The 19745-nt window shown below is 42.9% G+C and overlaps 1 protein-coding gene across 1 annotated transcript; it reads left to right on the forward strand.

Annotated features, from left to right (window-relative positions):
• The first annotated feature begins 9829 nt into the window (after nt 1-9829).
• LOC118947080 (E3 ubiquitin-protein ligase TRIM16-like) lies at nt 9830-18591 on the forward strand. Its single transcript, XM_090230918.1, has 6 exons — nt 9830-12039; nt 12463-12558; nt 14902-15135; nt 16830-16989; nt 17115-17174; nt 17406-18591. The coding sequence occupies exons 1-6, from the start codon at nt 11443-11445 to the stop codon at nt 17930-17932; spliced, it is 1674 nt and encodes a 557-aa protein (XP_090087044.1). The 5' UTR covers nt 9830-11442; the 3' UTR covers nt 17933-18591.
• Nucleotides 18592-19745: the final 1154 nt, after the last annotated feature.

A 19745-nucleotide genomic window follows, 5' to 3' on the forward strand; every position in this document is an offset into this window, starting at 1 on the left:
CTATGGTTCTACATACAGTACCTGTATTGATAGTCCATACTGGTCTTTACTATGGTTCTACATACAGTATCTGTATTGATAGTCCATACTGGTCTTTACTATGGTTCTACATACAGTATCTGTATTGATAGTCCATACTGGTCTTTACTATGGTTCTACATACAGTACCTGTATTGATAGTCCATACTGGTCTTTACTATGGTTCTACATACAGTATCTGTATTGATAGTCCATACTGGTCTTTACTATGGTTCTACATACAGTATCTGTATTGATAGTCCATACTGGTCTTTACTATGGTTCTACATACAGTACCTGTATTGATAGTCCATACTGGTCTTTACTATGGTTCTACATACAGTACCTGTATTGATAGTCCATACTGGTCTTTACTATGGTTCTACATACAGTACCTGTATTGATAGTCCATACTGGTCTTTACTATGGTTCTACATACAGTACCTGTATTGATAGTCCATACTGGTCTTTACTATGGTTCTACATACAGTATCTGTATTGATAGTCCATACTGGTCTTTACTATGGTTCTACATACAGTATCTGTATTGATAGTCCATACTGGTCTTTACTATGGTTCTACATACAGTACCTGTATTGATAGTCCATACTGGTCTTTACTATGGTTCTACATACAGTACCTGTATTGATAGTCCATACTGGTCTTTACTATGGTTCTACATACAGTACCTGTATTGATAGTCCATACTGGTCTTTACTATGGTTCTACATACAGTACCTGTATTGATAGTCCATACTGGTCTTTACTATGGTTCTACATACAGTATCCGTATTGATAGTCCATACTGGTCTTTACTATGGTTCTACATACAGTATCTGTATTGATAGTCCATACTGGTCTTTACTATGGTTCTACATACAGTACCTGTATTGATAGTCCATACATTTACTTATGCAACGTTTTCCAATGACTTTACTACATCACATTAATCACGCAATGATAATTAGTTTGATGGAAAACCTTTAGGCTTTATACGACATTATAAATTACATCGAGAATCCCCCTTAATTCTCTCTAACTTTATTCAATAAATCCCGCAACTTCTCTCATACTGGGAAGAAAAAATAGAACATGTTCAGACCTTAAGGGTTAAATTTGAAATGTTTCCCCCAGACGGAGATAATCCAATATGCGTTTTATAGTTCCATCGTTAGGGTAAAATAACCAAAGGTGGACACACTCTAATCAGTTTCTAGAGCTCAATTTCCCAGATTTTGTAGATTATTTTAATAGTGCTTAAAAACCTAATCTTTATCAAATTATCCATTTAAGATACCAACTCAAAACCTACGTACGTCTACGAATGGGTGGTTTAAATTGTATCTAATCATTCTCCGCATTACTTTATACACACATACAATTGATAATAATTTCAAATAATTCACAGAATCCATATAAAACTTAAGAAATCTTAGGTACTCACACAGAACTTTCAGGATCACCCACACAGGATTGGTCAGATGTTCACATAGAACTGGTCAGACGTCCACACAGAACATCAGAAAAAAGGTTTGCCCACACAGAGTCAACCCTACCCCGCTCACATAGAACGGTCCGACAACTATTACCTAGTGATCCCATAACAAAATACTCACACAGAGTAACCCAGGGCATACCTGGCTAGCACATTTAAAATAATTGGAATTCACCACATCTGAGGGTCACTTAGACAAATCACACAGACGCACAGAATGAGGTCCTTCTTCCAATAGGGCTTCACCAAGTGCCGTGTTTCACCTAGAACACACAGACCCCCTGGCCCATCACCCCGACAGACCTCACCAAATCCCCACTGTGATCAATTCAATGTCAGGAGGGCTCTTGGTCACTGGCAACCGGACAGTGCAGAGTATCTTTTGAGTCCACAAAACTCCCAGATTACTCTCCTCTGACTCGGCCCTGCTTACGCCGCCAAGGTGCCTTCCTTACAAAGGAATTCACGCTCAGAGTATACGTAACAGGCATAATTAAAAAACTCGACTTCAAATCTGTGTGTGCTCACCTTTTTCTTTAAAAAAAACTCAGTTCGAGATGTGGTATCCACTCGGCTCATTTTGACTTTCAACAGTTCAGTATCTCTAATGAAAAGTTGAGAGTCCCCACATAATGGCAAATGGGATCCTTTATAGCAAAGATACACAGGATAAGACAGCATCGGCATAATTCATTGTTCAGCTTTGTCTCCTTTCTCAAACTCAGTACCATAAACCAATCCTCCATATCAACAGGCATATATCAAATCCATCCTATCTTGACAAGATCACAGAGACACACTGACTGGCACACAGACATTGTGGAGCCAAGAGATACACGCTTGATGATCCCTTGACCTCTCCCCTCTCTGCGGCCCATGCAACTTAGTCTTGACAGAGAACAGATACTGCAACCCTGCCACAGTATTATACAAAAATAACATTCTGATGAGAAGTAACTTACAAACATATGATGAATATAAAACATCTATGTTACCCACCAATTCTGATTGTTCCCCAACAGGTTCCATATGTGAGCGTGCCTCTCTAAAATACCTTTGCACTAAAACAAATAGTTCTAACAATTGTTTTATGTGTATATATTTGCAGACCTTTTGCAATTTGGTCGTTTATGGCCGCTCTCTCCCCCACTCTCCCCCAAAATTATAATCCCAGGAGGCTTCTAAAAGTGAGACACAACACGCCTAACTAGCATTCACTATGCTACTTCGATTCAGAAACTCAATAAGTGAACTATAACTAAAACCTAATGATAATTCCCCTTTGACTCAAATCATTAATCATAAGTTTTAAACATCGTCTACGTGTGTCAAATCGGAGGGTCTGCTGTCCGGACCTCTGGCAGTCTCTATGGGGGTGCCACAGGGTTCAATTCTTGGACCGACTCTCTTCTCTGTATACATCAATGATGTCGCTCTTGCTGCTGGTGAGTCTCTGATCCACCTCTACGCAGACGACACCATTCTGTATACTTCTGGCCCTTCTTTGGACACTGTGTTAACAACCCTCCAGGCAAGCTTCAATGCCATACAACTCTCCTTCCGTGGCCTCCAATTGCTCTTAAATACAAGTAAAACTAAATGCATGCTCTTCAACCAATTGCTACCTGTACCTACCCGCCTGTCCAACATTACTACTCTGGACGGCTCTGACTTAGAATACGTGGACAACTACAAATACTTAGGTGTCTGGTTAGACTGTAAACTCTCCTTCCAGACCCATATCAAACATCTCCAATCCAAAGTTAAATCTAGAATTGGCTTCCTATTTCGCAACAAAGCATCCTTCACTCATGATGCCAAACATACCCTTGTAAAACTGACCATCCTACCAATCCTCGACTTTGGCGATGTCATTTACAAAATAGCCTCCAATACCCTACTCAATAAATTGGATGCAGTCTATCACAGTGCAATCCGTTTTGTCACCAAAGCTCCATATACTACCCACCATTGCGACCTGTACGCTCTCGTTGGCTGGCCCTCGCTTCATACTCGTCGCCAAACCCACTGGCTCCATGTCATCTACAAGACCCTGCTAGGTAAAGTCCCCCCTTATCTCAGCTCGCTGGTCACCATAGCATCTCCCACCTGTAGCACACGCTCCAGCAGGTATATCTCTCTAGTCACCCCCAAAACCAATTCTTTCTTTGGCCGCCTCTCCTTCCAGTTCTCTGCTGCCAATGACTGGAACGAACTACAAAAATCTCTGAAACTGGAAACACTTATCTCCCTCACTAGCTTTAAGCACCAACTGCCAGAGCAGCTCACAGATTACTGCACCTGTACATAGCCCACCTATAATTTAGCCCAAACAACTACCTCTTTCCCAACTGTATTTAATTTATTTATTTATTTTGCTCCTTTGCACCCCATTATTTTTATTTCTACTTTGCACATTCTTCCATTGCAAATCTACCATTCCAGTGTTTTACTTGCTATATTGTATTTACTTTGCCACCATGGCCTTTTTTTGCCTTTTACCTCCCTTATCTCACCTCATTTGCTCACATCGTATATAGACTTGTTTATACTGTATTATTGACTGTATGTTTGTTTTACTCCATGTGTAACTCTGTGTCGTTGTATGTGTCGAACTGCTTTGCTTTATCTTGGCCAGGTCGCAATTGTAAATGAGAACTTGTTCTCAACTTGCCTACCTGGTTAAATAAAGGTGGAAAAAAAATAAAATAATAATAATTAACTTTAACTTTAGAAAAAAACAAAACAATAAAGACACCAACGACCGAACAGCTTCGTTGTGAAAACTACCTGCACACAAACACAGACCAAGATCCCACACAGAAGGAGGGAAAGGGCTGCCTAAGTATGGTTCCCAATCAGAGACAACGATAGACAGCTGTCCCTGATTGAGAACCATACCCGGCCAAAACATAGAAACACAAATCATAGAAATAAAGAACATAGGATGCTCACCCCAAATCCCCCCCTGACCAAACCAAATAGAGACATAAAAAGGCTCTCTAAGGTCAGGGTGTGACATGCAGTGAGGATTCACCATCTTCATCAAATGTTTTCATCATTTATCTGATGCCCCCTGACCGAACCAAATAGAGACATAAAAAGGCTCTCTAAGGTCAGGGTGTGACATGCAGTGAGGATTCACCATCTCCATCAAATGTTTTCATCATTTATCTGCAGACAACCATCAAAAAGCCTCGGCCTACCAGAAGCCTATGCAAATTAGGAAGCCAAATCATTGGCTCTCTGGTCGATGCAATTCGAGAGGGTACACTCATGAGATAAGTCACTCACTTCAGCATCAATGTCTGGCAAGCCCCGACATCCTAGGAAAGGAAACATAGGACATCCTTTGGTTAACTTGTCCTGATGTGATACCATGGACATATAACCAGGTTGCCTTAATGATGAAAGGCAAAGAGAGATATACACACACACAACAACCACTTAAACCCTCTATGAGACCCCTCTTTCTAAGTCTCCAACATCTCTTCTTCCAGCCACAACGGGTAACTGGGGGGTTTTACACATAACCCTGAGCATGATGTGATGTTAAATGTTTAATTAACTCAGGAACCACACCTATGTGGAAGCACCTGTTTTCAATATGAACTCAGCAAAAAATGAAATGTCCTTTCACTGTCAACTGCGTTTATTTTCAGCAAACTTAACATGTGTAAATATTTGTATGAACAAGATTCAACAACTGAGACATAAACTGAACAAGTTCCACAGACATGTGACAAACAGAAATGTAATAATGTGTCCCTGAACAAAGGGGGGGTCAAAATCAAAAGTAACAGTCAGTATGTGGTGTGGCCACCAGCTGCATTAAGTATTGCAGTGCATCTCCTCCTCATGGACTGCACCAGATTTTCCAGTTGTTGCTGTGACATGTTACCCCACTCTTCCACCAAGGTACATGCAAGTTCCCAGACATTTCCGAGGGGAATGGTTCTAGCCCTCACCCTCCGATCCAACAGGTCCCAGACGTGCTCAATGTTAGTGTCTTAACGACAGGTGCATGCTCATTAATTGTTTATGGTTCATTGAACGAACATGGGAAACAGTGTTTAAACCCTTTACAATGAAGATCTGTGAAGTTATTTGGATTTTTACTAATTATCTTTGAAAGACGGGGTCCTGAAAAAGGGAAGTTTATTTTTTTGCTGAGTTTACTTTGAATCGCGTGTTTATTTTATTTAGTCAGGTTCCTGTCTGCATTTGTAATCTGTTACCTTTGTCTTGTTCAAATCATGTGTTTTATTGAAAATGTTCCATTCCCTTTGTTATAAACAGGAACAATCGTGACTTTGACTCCACACAACACAACATCCACAGATGTTTCAATCGTGACTTTGACTCCACACAACACAACATCCACAGATGTTTCAATCGTGGCTTTGACTCCACACAACACAACATCCACAGATGTTTCAATCGTGGCTTTGACTCCACACAACACAACATCCACAGATGTTTCAATCGTGACTTTGACTCCACACAACACAACATCCACAGATGTTTCAATCGTGGCTTTGACTCCACACAACACAACATCCACAGATGTTTCAATCGTGGCTTTGACTCCACACAACACAACATCCACAGATGTTTCAATCGTGGCTTTGACTCCACACAACACAACATCCACAGATGTTTCAATCGTGGCTTTGACTCCACACAACACAACATCCACAGATGTTTCAATCGTGGCTTTGACTCCACACAACACAACATCCACAGATGTTTCAATCGTGGCTTTGACTCCACACAACACAACATCCACAGATGTTTCAATCGTGACTTTGACTCCACACAACACAACATCCACAGATGTTTCAATCGTGGCTTTGACTCCACACAACACAACATCCACAGATGTTTCAAATATGTCTGACAACACATATCTTGTGTTTCAGATGTTTTATATATCTCTGTTTCTGGTGATAAATTGTTACGTTTTATAAACTTTTTATACATTATTAAAAAATAGATTTTTATCTTGAACTTGATTTGTGTATTGATTCTTCAACTTAAACTGATGAATAGTTAGCCTGGTACCTTAAACTGATGAATAGTTAGCCTGGTCCCTTAAACTGATGAATAGTTAGCCTGGTCCCTTAAACTGATGAATAGTTAGCCTGGTACCTTAAACTGATGAATAGTTAGCCTGGTCCCTTAAACTGATGAATAGTTAGCCTGGTCCCTTAAACTGATGAATAGTTAGCCTGGTACCTTAAACTGATGAATAGTTAGCCTGGTACCTTAAACTGATGAATAGTTAGCCTGGTACCTTAAACTGATGAATAGTTAGCCTGGTACCTTAAACTGATGAATAGTTAGCCTGGTACCTTAAACTGATGAATAGTTAGCCTGGTACCTTAAACTGACGAATAGTTAGCCTGGTACCTTAAACTGATGAATAGTTAGCCTGGTACCTTAAACTGACAAATAGTTAGCCTGGTCCCTTAAACTGATGAATAGTTAGCCTGGTCCCTTAAACTGATGAATAGTTAGCCTGGTCCCTTAAACTGATGAATAGTTAGCCTGGTCCCTTAAACTGATGAAGAGTTAGCCTGGTCCCTTAAACTGATGAAGAGTTAGCCTGGTACCTTAAACTGATGAATAGTTAGCCTGGTCCCTTAAACTGATGAATAGTTAGCCTGGTCCCTTAAACTGATGAATAGTTAGCCTGGTCCCTTAAACTGATGAATAGTTAGCCTGGTCCCTTAAACTGATGAATAGTTAGCCTGGTCCCAGGTCAGTTTGTGCTGCCTTGCCAACTCCGATCTAACCAACTGGTATTTTGTAGTACAGCACAAACAGATCTGGGACCAGGCTAATGAACAGTCTGTATTCAAATCTAAGTAAATGTTGTGATGTCTTCCGGTCTACGCAGCTCGTTGACTGTAACATTAGCTAAACGTTTCAGCACCTCTCCCCATTTCTCCTGGTCCTCCTCTCTCTCCTGGAGCTTGGCCTGGTGGGCAGAGTAGACTATGCCCAGGATGAGGCTCTCAAAGCGGGGTGCAGCCAGAGGGAGAGCCCCCTCTCTGGTCCTCCAGGTCCTTCACCATCTGCTCCATGGAAGAGAGGGTCTTGGGGATGTTGTCGTTGATGCGAGCCAGGAAGGCCCGTCCCTGCCTCATAGATGCCATCTCCAGGTCCAGCAAGATGATGTTGTTGTCTTTGTCGATCTCTACTCCACCCAACAAGAACTGTACGGAGAGGAAAGAAACTAACGATCAGTGAAATATGGGTAGATAATATAATATGTATAAGAAAGAAGATTAGGAGTGATCTGATGTGGGTTAGAAGGGAAAAACAAAGAGTTTGACAACATGCCCATTTAAGTGTAGCCTGGTCCCAGACCTGTTTGTGTTTTCTTGCTGACCTTGATGGTCGTTGTCAGTAGGACATCCCAAACTGATCTGGGACCAGGCTAATAGATGTGTAACTCCAACCTCAAACATCAGGTTGGCATCACTGAGGGATTGGCCCTGGGTAGGAAGATCTCCATGTTCGGCACCAGACACGTCTGAGAGAGAAAACTGTTGTAACACTCAGGACCATTGCATGTGAACATTTGTATATCGATAAAGATTTTCAAACTGAACTTCCACTCAGAACCTGTTGTGGTTTTCTATCACATTATATAAGATACTAATTATGTAACTGTGGATATCTACTCAAGACGTGGCATTCAAGACACAGAATATTTAAAATATCTAAAGACAATAACATTAACTATAAATTAGTCTTATAACTCACCATCTAGTAGATTCTGAAGCCATAGAGTCCCCAGAGGGACCCAGACGAGGATTCCAGGTTGAGTTGTTCTCACCTTTTCTCTTTTGTGAACGTATGGTTTCTTTGCCTCCTGTCTCTCTGATTGGACGATGGTTTCTTTGCCTCCGGTCTCTCTGATTGGACGATGGTTTCTTTGCCTCCTGTCTCTGTGATTGGACGATGGTTTCTTTGCCTCCTGTCTCTCTGATTGGACAAATGGTTTCGTTGCCTCCTGTCTCTCTGATTGGACTATGGTTTCTTTGCCTCCTGTCTCTCTGATTGGACGATGGTTTCTTTGCCTCCTGTCTCTCTGATTGGACGATGGTTTCTTTGCCTCCTGTCTCTCTGAATGGACGATGGTTTCTTTGCCTCCTGTCTCTCTGAATGGACAATCTTTTCTTTGCCTCCTGTCTCTCTGATTGGACGATGGTTTCTTTGCCTCCTGTCTCTCTGATTGGACGATGGTTTCTTTGCCTCCGGTCTCTCTGATTGGACGATGGTTTCTTTGCCTCCTGTTTCTCTGATTGGACGATGGTTTCTTTGCCTCCTGTCTCTCTGATTGGACGATGGTTTCTTTGCCTTCTGTCTCTCTGATTGGACGATGGTTTCTTTGCCTCCGGTCTCTCAGATTGGACGATGGTTTCTTTGCCTCCTGTCTCTCTGATTGGACGATGGTTTCTTTGCCTCCTGTCTCTCTGATTGGACAATGGTTTCTTTGCTTCCTGTCTTGTCTTAGCTTCTACATGAAGTTCTTTATTTACACACTAAAAACCCCAGTCTGATAGCCAGTGAGTTAAAGGCTAGAAAACCATACATTCTTCAACCTAGGAAACAGGGCATCAGAGCCAGTTGGCTCATAGGTTTACAGCACAGTTACAGTTTACACTACCATTCTTCATTCCTGGTTCTACTGGGTGTACAGAGCATCAGAGCCAGTTGGGTCATAGGTTTACAGCACAGTTACAGTTTACACTACCATTCTTCATTCCTGGTCCTACTGGGTGTACAGAGCATCAGAGCCAGTTGGCTCATAGCTTTACAGCACAGTTACAGTTTACACTACCATTCTTCATTCCTGATCCTACTGCGTGTACAGGGCTCATTATTCCAGGCAGTACACACTCAACTGTTCAACTACCGTTATCACTAAGCCATTAACTGAATGTGTGTTAATATTTGAACCAAGTCAATAACACAACAGAAAAGTCTATATACAGTGTGTGCAAACGAAGTAAGATTAGGGAGGTGAGGCAATAAATAGGTTGTAGTTTCAAAATAGTTACCATTTAGCAAATTAACACTGGAGTGGAACAGAAGAGGAAGGTGCCAGTAGAGATACTGGGGTGCAAGTAGAGATACTGGGGTGCAAGTAGAGATACTGGGTGCAAGTAGAGATACTGGGGTGCAAGTAGAGATACTGGGGTGCAAGTAGAGATACTGGGGAGCAAGTAGAGATACTGGGGAGCAAGTAGAGATACTGGGGTGCAAGTAGAGATACTGGGGTGCAAGTAGAGATACTGGGGTGCAAGTAGAGATACTGGGGTGCAAGTAGAGATACTGGGGTGCAAGTAGAGATACTGGGGTGCAAGTAGAGATACTGGGGTGCCAGTAGAGATACTGGGGTGCAAGTAGAGATACTGGGGTGCAAGTAGAGATACTGGGGAGCAAGGTGCAAGTAGAGATACTGGGGTGCAAGTAGAGATACTGGGGTGCAAGTAGAGATACTGGGGTGCAAGTAGAGATACTGGGGTGCAAGTAGAGACAGGAGGGGTCAGGAGACACTGTGGCCCCGTCCTACGACCCCCCCGGACAGGGCCAAACAGGTAGGATATAACCCCACCCACTTTGCCAAAGCACAGCCCCCACACCACTAGAAGATATATCATTACATACAGTATAGAACACCATCTAGAAGACAGATATATATCATTACATACAGTATAGACCACCATCTAGAAGACAGAGACATATCATTACATACAGTATATAACACCATCTAGAAGACAGAGACATATCATTACATACAGTATAGACCACCATCTAGAAGACAGAGACATATCATTACATACAGTATATAACACCATCTAGAATACATATCATTACATACAGTATAGAACACCATCTAGAAGACAGAGACATATCATTACATACAGTATAGAACACCATCTAGAAGACATATCACTACATACAGTATAGAACACCATCTAGAAGACAGAGACATATCATTACATACAGTATAGAACACCATCTAGAAGACATATCATTACATACAGTATAGAACACCATCTAGAAGACATATCACTACATACAGTATAGAACACCATCTAGAAGACATGTCACTACATACAGTATAGAACACCATCTAGAAGACATATCATTACATATAGTATAGAACACCATCTAGAAGACAGAGACATATCATTACATACAGTATAGAACACCATCTAGAAGACAGAGACATATCATTACATACAGTATAGAACACCATCTAGAAGACATATCATTACATACAGTATAGAACACCATCTAGAAGACAGAGACATATCATTACATACAGTATAGAACACCATCTAGAAGACATATCATTACATACAGTATAGAACACCATCTAGAAGACAGAGACATATCATTACATACAGTATAGAATACCATCTAGAAGACAGAGACATATCATTACCTAAAGTACATTGTATCCATTTCAAGTCCCCCCTCCCCCCATTGTAGCTAATTATCTAGAACACATTGTACAGTTTTACAACCACGTATGAGTTATTATGGACACTTATAGTTAGTATCACAGCACATCAGTTTAAGACTTTACAACATTCATTAAAAGCATTATAGATATGTACTTCATAGAAACTGTTACCCTTTATATATTCTAAACACTCTATTTAATTTATTCTATATTAAGGGTCCTAACCTAGGAACTAAGGCCTTCTCAACTCTGCCTGCAGTTTTCTCTCTCCCTCCCTTCCTCTAACCCCTCCCTCTCTCACTCACTCCTTCCCTCCCTCTAACCCCAGCCCTCTGGCAGAACCAGGAAGTCCCTCCCCTTCACAAACTCTCTTCTGAGGAAACGAAACTGACCTGAGTCTCTGTGTCGTCTGTCTGTGTGAGAGTGAACAACCGTCCAAATGGCTCAACAGGGAGATCTGCTGGACCAGGACCAGTTCTGTTGTTCTGTCTGTCTGGATCTACTGAAGGAGCCGGTCACTATTCCCTGTGGACACAGTTACTGTAGGAGCTGTATTGAGGGCTGCTGGGATCAGGATGATCTGAAAGGGGTCTATAGCTGTCCTCAGTGCAGAGAGACCTTCACTCCAAGGCCTAATCTGAGGAAAAATAACATGTTGGCTGAGCTGGTGGAGAAACTGAGGAAGACAGGACTCCAGGCTGCTCCCCCTCCTGCTCTGTGCTATGCTGGACCTGGAGATGTGGCGTGTGATTTCTGCACTGGGACCAGAAAGCAGAAAGCCCTCATGTCCTGTCTGGTGTGTCTGGCATCTTACTGTGAGACTCACCTCCAACCTCACTATGAATTTTCTGGTTTCAAGAAGCACAAGCTGGTCAAAGCCACGGCACAACTACAGGAGAAGATCTGCTCTCATCATGACAAACTGCTGGAGGTTTACTGTCGTACCGATCATCAGTGTATCTGTTATCAGTGTGTGATGGATGAACATAAAGGCCATGATACAGTGTCAGCTGCAGCAGAGAGGACTGAGAAACAGGTAAGACCAGAACAACTTGTTGGTGACTGTCTGATAAACAAGGAATTAAAGATACAGTAGGAACTAAATCTGTTTGAATATGAGATCATTCAAATGAAATGGATCCACAAATATGAACACAAACCTTGAGGATATAGATATGTTAACCCAGATTCTCCAAATGTATCACCATTTTCTAAAGTCAAACACTATTATCATTCTGAATGGCCTTTTATGAGTCCAAAGTTCAGTCTCAACCCCTTGATACATGTAGGCCTACCATAAAAACTATAATCATTCACAAAGCAACATAATATAATATTGTAAAGGGACTTCCTCAGGATTGTAGACCTTCCTCTCTATGGGTCCTATGTCATATTACTATACTATTGATCTACTGGACTAATAAAGCTTGATAGCTCATTGAAGAGTGATTCTCCACAGAGGCAGCTGGGGATGAGTCAGCAGAAGGTCCAGCAGAGATTCCAGGAGAGAGAGAAGCAGCTGAAGGAGCTCCAACAGGCTGTGGAGTCTTTCAAGGTGAGTATTGTTGACCAGAGGAGACACACCATTTCACTTCTCTCCTCCAGTCAGAGAGAGAGAGAGAGAGAGGGGCCCCTATCCAATCCCACTGACCCCACTGTTGGGAACAGGCTGTCTGGACGCCTTTCAGAGAATAGACTGGTTCATGTAACCAACTGGGCTGCCTCATCACATAACCATGAGTAACCATGACGACTCATGTCCCCTATACATTAAAATGGAACTGTCTCTCTCTCAATTGAATTAAATTCATACGGCTTTATTGGCATGGAAATATATGTTTACATTGCCAAAGCAAGTGAAATAGACAATAAACAAAAGTGAAATAAACAATCAGAAATGAACAGTAAACATTACACTTGGAAGGGATTTGGGGGATGGGGGAGGGTCTATTAGAAGTTAGTAGGACTCTTTTATTTTCTCAGAAGTACTGAGTTAGGTAGGAGGATTTAGAGTGGTGTAAACCGTGATTGAACACACTCCAGCACAGTAGGTGGCGCCATGCACCTTTAACGTTGGTTTGAGGACCTCCATTATATCATAGAAGAAGAAGTTGGTCTGTGAGGGTTTTGTTGTTCCTGAGGAGGGCTACTATTCTTTTCTCTTTTGGTTTTCAAGTATTTTCAGAATGTATTAAAGCCAAAGCTAAAGCTTCCCTAAACAATTCAATATATCAGTCAATATAATTTCTCTGTGATTTATTTTCTCTCCGTCAACCGTTCCATCGCATCTTAACCGTCTTACCGGGCGGGCACTAGGACCCGGGGGAGGCTGCTGCTGCAAAGGCTGCTGCACCGCTCGTGACTGTCAGTTCTCCTTGTAGCTCATTGGTTAAGCTGTGGCTCGAGACTGTTAACAGTTAACGGACAGGAAACGGCTCTGACAGGACACATTCATGTCGAGGCAGTGATGTGAATGTGTGGTAAGTTAGAATAGAGAGAGAGAGTTTTCACTACTATATACTTTGGTCATAATCAAAGCTTCGTTAACCAATAGGTTTTTATGTGAGGCTGCCTGTAAGTTACAGTGTAACAGACGTTACTAACGGTAACGGTGTCTTTTAAATTCGACATAAGTTATGTGGCGATGATATCTAGTTAACGTTGTATTTAATGTAGTGTAATGACCTGACTAGATCATAAAGGAACAATTGTCCAGACAGAGGATTGAGTTACGAATTGACGGTTTATTAGCAACTTTACACAGGCTACTGTTTGGCCTTAGCTCACGCCAAATAAATGAAAGATACCCCACAAGCCAATCGGGACCTTCTCTTGTGAAGCCCAGACGTAAGAGAGAGAACAAAGGCTGAACCTTAACTTCCAATGCCCCGCCCCCTCCACGCCACTCCGCCAACCACCAGGATGCCCGGCATCAGAACATCCCAGGCATTCCTGTGATTGGCAGATAGCAGGTTGATTGGCATGTCGGACCCCGCGAACACTGGGAACTGGTAAGTACAACACAACCACCTACTAGCCGAACACATAACACACAGCTGTCTGTGCGGGTCGCTACAGTAGTTTTACTATCTGTGCCAGGCTATAAATGACACAGATAATATCTAGTTAACGTTGTATTTAATGTAGTTTTACTATCTGTGCCAGGCTATAAATGATATTGCAAAAAATTTGAAAAAATCTTAGTTTATCTTTGTCAAACATGAGATGACAGAAACACACAGAGACAGTGTTGTGTCAAAGCTACCAGGAAACTATCAATCATGGGAACATTGCTCAGATTTGAACATCTGACCATGCTGGTGATATTGCAGAGAGAAGGGAGTATCTGAGGAGAATTGTTGTGGTCACATCAATGTTAGGAAGACAGGGACTCTCTTTCCGTGCCAATGATGAATCTAGTGAAAACACAAATAGAGGGAACTCTCAATAGTAAAACTAAAATAAAACTCAAACAACTTCCTAGATACATCATGCTGAACTGAGTTTACCAAGAACTACGGTATTGATGTCAAAACAGAAGAGATGTTGGTTGACAGAAACTTTATTGCCCGGAAAAGAGAGACTGGTGTTCTGTACCTGTCTGTCCAGGAGGGAGGAGAGTAGAGCAGGACCAAGAGGTGTTCTGTACCTGTCTGTCCAGGAGGGAGGAGAGTAGAGCAGGACCAAGAGGTGTTCTGTACCTGTCTGTCCAGGAGGGAGGAGAGTAGAGCAGGACCAAGAGGTGTTCTGTACCTGTCTGTCCAGGAGGGAGGACAAGGCCTGGTGGACCTGGAGAGCAGGGTGGCAGAGGTCTGACTCAATGAGGTGCAGAGAGGCTACTGAACCTACTGTCTCACTCTGTCTTTCTCTCTCTCTCTCTCTCTCTCTCTCTCTCCAGCGCTCTGCACAGTCAGCAGTGGAGGACAGTGATCAGATCTTTACTGAGCTGATCCGCTCCATTGAGAGAAGGAGCTCTGAGGTGAAGGAGCTGATCAGAGCCCAAGAGAAGGCTCAAGTGAGTCAAGCTGAAGGACTCCTGGAGCAACTGAAGCAGGAGATAGCTGAGCTGAGGAAGAGAAGCACTGAGCTGGAGCAGCTCTCACACACAGAGGATCACATCCATTTCCTCCAGGTAACTAAACTGTCTTGTTACATGTGATATGAAATTAACTTAATGTGAAACTATTCATCTCAATCATTATGTTGTCCTGTCTGTCTCTCTCTCCCTGTCTGTCCCTCTCTCTGTCTGTCCGTCCCTCTCCCTCTCTCTCTGTGTGTCACTCTCTCTCTGTCGTCCCTCTCTCTCTGTCTGTCCGTTCCTCTCTCTCTGTCCGTCCTTCTCTCTCTCTCTGTCCATCCCTCTCTCTCTCTGTCCGACCCTCTCTCTCTCTGTCCGACCCTCTCTCTCTCTGTCCGACCCTCTCTCTCTCTGTCCGTCCCTTTCTCTCTCTCTCTCTTTCTGTCCACCCCTCTCTCTCTCTGTCCACCCCTCTCTCTCTCTCTGTCCACCCCTCTCTCTCTCTCTCTCTGTCCACCCCTCTCTCTCTCTCTCTGTCCGTCCCTCTCTCTCTCTCTGTCCGTCCCTCTCTCTCTCTCTGTCCGTCCCTCTCTCTCTCTCTCTGTCGTCCCTCTCTCTCTCTCTGTCGTCTCTCTCTCTGTCGTCACTCTCTCTCTCTCTGTCGTCCCTCTCTCTCTCTCTGTCGTCCCTCTCTCTCTCTCTGTCGTCCCTCTCTCTCTCTGTCGTCCCTCTCTCTCTCTGTCGTCCCTCTCTCTCTCTGTCGTCCCTCTCTCTCTCTGTCCAACCCTCTCTCTCTCTGTCCGACCCTCTCTCTCTCTGTCTGACCCTCTCTCTCTCTGTCCGACCCTCTCTCTCTCTGTCCGACCCTCTCTCTCTCTGTCAGACCCTCTCTCTCTCTGTCTCTGTCTCTCCCTCTCTCTGTCCCTGTCTCTCCCTCTCTCTGTCTCTCCCTCTCTCTGTCCCTGTCTCTCTCTCTCTCTCTGTCTCTCTCTCTGTCCCTGTCTCTCCCTGTCTCTCCCTCTCTATGTCGGTCTCTCCCTCTCTATGTCGGTCTCTCTCTCTCTCTGTCTCTCTCTCTGTCTCTCTCCCTGTCTCTCTCTGTCTCTCCCTCTCTCTGTCCCTGTCTCTGTCTCTTCCTCTCTCTTTCCCTGTCTCTCCCTCTCTCTGTCCCTGTCTCTCCCTCTCTCTGTCCCTGTCTTTCCCTCTCTCTGTCCCTGTCTCTTCCTCTCTCTGTCCCTGTCTCTTCCTCTCTCCGTCCCTGTCTCTCCCTCTCTCTGTCGGTCTCTCCCTCTCTCTGTCCCTGTCTCTCCCTCTCTGTCTCTCCCTCTCTCCGTCCCTGTCTCTCCCTCTCTCTGTCGGTCTCTCCCTCTCTCTGTCCCTGTCTCTCCCTCTCTCTGTCTCTGTCTCTTCCTCTCTCCGTCCCTGTCTCTCCCTCTCTCTGTCGGTCTCTCCCTCTCTCTGTCCCTGTCTTTCCCTCTCTCTGTCCCTGTCTCTCTCTCTCTCTCTCCAGAGTTATCAGTCTCTCTCTCTCTCTCTCTCTCCAGAGGTATCAGTCTCTCTCCAGAGGCATCAGTCTCTCTCCAGAGTTATCAGTCTCTCTCTCTCTCTCCAGAGTTATCAGTCTCTCTCTCTCTCTCTCTCTCTCTCTCTCTCTCCAGAGGTATCAGTCTCTCTCTCTCTCTCTCTCTCTCTCTCTCTCTCTCTCCAGAGTTATCAGTCTCTCTCTATCTCTCTCCAGAGTTATCAGTCTCTCTCTCTCTCTCTCTCCAGAGTTATCAGTCTCTCTCTCTCTCTCTCTCTCTCTCCAGAGGTATCAGTCTCTCTCCAGTATCAGTGTATCTTCAGACTTACCCAGCATCGTTGTCCCTCCTCTTCAGTCCTTTGGAGATGTGAGTAAGACTGTGTCTGAACTGAGAGAGAAACTAGAAGACTTCCTTAAAGGAGAATGGACCAAGATCTCCACTACAGGTGTTCTTATTGTTTTCAACACATCAACTTTAGACCATTGAAAGTTCCCTACTAGTCATATACATGTGGAATATGGTCTGATGATAACATTCCCTCTCTCTGTCAATGTGTTTGTGTGTCTGTAGTGAATATAGTGGATGTTGTACTGCCTCCAGAGCCCAAGACCAGAGAACAGTTGTTACAATGTGAGTCTCTTTATTGTGAAGTAACTAACAGTCTCTTTTTACTGACACTCCTAACAATCCCTCTAGAAATATATAGCAATAGTAGATCTAATCAAAGACTGGGTATCTATCTGACTCCTCATATTTCTCTGATTTGATCTCTGCTGTGCTCTAATCAAAGACAGGGTAGATACAGTATCTGACTTAACTTATTGTTCTGACTCCCCTCATTGGTCTCTGCTCTTCTCCCAGATTCCTGTCAGCTCACACTGGACCCAAACACAGCACACACACTCCTCTCTCTGTCTGAAGGGAACAGAAAGGTGACCTGTACAGACCAAGTCCAACCATATCCTGTCCATCCAGACAGATTCACCAACTACTGTCAGGTTCTGTGTAGAGAGGGTCTGTCTGGACGCTGTTACTGGGAGGTGGAGAGGACTGGTGATGTTATTGTTATAGCAGTCTCATATAAAGACATCAGCAGAACAGAGAGAGGTAATGATGGTGGATTTGGATACAATAACAAGTCCTGGAGTTTATATTACTATAGTGGTGGTTATTGGTTCAGTCACAATAATGTTGAGACTGAAGTATCAGGCCCTCAGTCCTCCAGAGTAGGAGTGTACCTGGATCACAAGGCAGGTACTCTGTCCTTCTACAGTGTCTCTGACACAATGACCCTCCTCCACAGAGTCCAGACCACATTCACTCAGCCCCTCTATCCTGGGTTTTGGTTCTATAATTATAATGGTACTGCTGAGCTGGTTAAACTGTAAACTGATTTGTTATTAATTCAAATTCAATACAATGTTTTAATCTTGTACATTTCCATGAATCATGATGTCTGGTGTTGATGTATATTGGTTGTCATTCAGAACCATTGATATCTTTTCTCAGCTGGTTCTCTGTCTCTATGTAATTCTCCTCAGTATCATTGATCAGCTTGTTGGCTCGGTCCTAATTGATGTGTTCTCTGTCACCTGGAGCTGCATGGAAAATGGTCCAGGAACTAAAGGACAATTCAGGACTAGTCAGCCCACTACAAGCTGGTATCACTTACTTTCTACTAAACTATATGGTCTGGTTTCCCAGACACAGATGAATCCTAGTCCTGGACTAAACAGTATGTTCAATGTAGATGTCCAGGAAACCGGCCCTAAATGTGTCATCTTTCATCCTCCCATACTGCTCAGTCCAGCAACATTAAACCTGTCCAGCAGGTGGTGCTGTCGACCAAACAATAAAACCAGCAGATATCTTGACTTGCCACTCAGTATATCAGTAATGTTCAGAATAGTACTTTAATATCATTGGAGATTGATGGTCTTTTTAATCCACTATCCAGAGTCAGGAACAGATGAAGTTAGGTCTGCTACTGTTCAGTGATTAAATATGATTTATGGTGATGGGAAATAATAAAAAACACTCAACTTCATCTAGTAATAGTTTTCCTTTGTTATTTATTCCAAGGTGTGTCTTTAACTTGTAAATGTATTGTGTGGAGGTGAGCTAGTGGTGTGGCTGATAGGATAGAATGAGGAGGGGAGGAAGAGGGGAGGAGTGAAGGGCTGTTCAAGAAACCAGATGAGGAAGAGGAAGATGTTCAGGGGAATTACTGTCTCTATTCCAAATGGTTCCCTATTCCCTATGTAGTGCACTACGGTGCTTCTGACCAGGCCTAAAGTAGTGTTCTACGTAGGGAATAGGGTGTAGAATTATTACAATATCATGCTTTAGTGTTTGGCACAAAAAATATTAGATCTCCACCCCCCCACTTCCTGTCTGTCATCCCCCAGTTATGTTAAGACTTCCTCTCATTGAACTGGGCCTCATTCTAAATGGTCACTTTGTATTGATAGTCCATACTGGTCTTTACTATGGTTCTACATACAGTATCTGTATTGATAGTCCATACTGGTCTTTACTATGGTTCTACATACATTATCTGTATTGATAGTCCATACTGGTCTTTACTATGGTTCTACATACAGTATCTGTATTGATTGTCCATACTGGTCTTTACTATGGTTCTACATACAGTATCTGTATTGATAGTCCATACTGGTCTTTACTATGGTTCTATATACAGTACCTGTATTGATAGTCCATACTGGTCTTTACTATGGTTCTACATACAGTATCTGTATTGATAGTCCATACTGGTCTTTACTATGGTTCTACATACAGTACCTGTATTGATAGTCCATACTGGTCTTTACTATGGTTCTACATACAGTACCTGTATTGATAGTCCATACTGGTCTTTACTATGGTTCTACATACAGTACCTGTATTGATTGTCCATACTGGTCTTTACTATGGTTCTACATACAGTACCTGTATTGATAGTCCATACTGGTCTTTACTATGGTTCTACATACAGTATCTGTATTGATAGTCCATAATGGTCTTTACTATGGTTCTACATACAGTATCTGTATTGATAGTCCATACTGGTCTTTACTATGGTTCTACTTACAGTATCTGTACCTGGAGGGTTTCTACTCACATATTCCTTCATCTCCACAAATTCATCTGATTTTGGTGTTGGGGAATAATCAGAATTGGTTGGTAACATAGATAAGATGT

Source organism: Oncorhynchus mykiss, chromosome 4 (genome assembly GCF_057628025.1).
Source record: "Oncorhynchus mykiss isolate SJ-2025 chromosome 4, ASM5762802v1, whole genome shotgun sequence".
Classification (NCBI taxonomy): domain Eukaryota; kingdom Metazoa; phylum Chordata; class Actinopteri; order Salmoniformes; family Salmonidae; genus Oncorhynchus; species Oncorhynchus mykiss.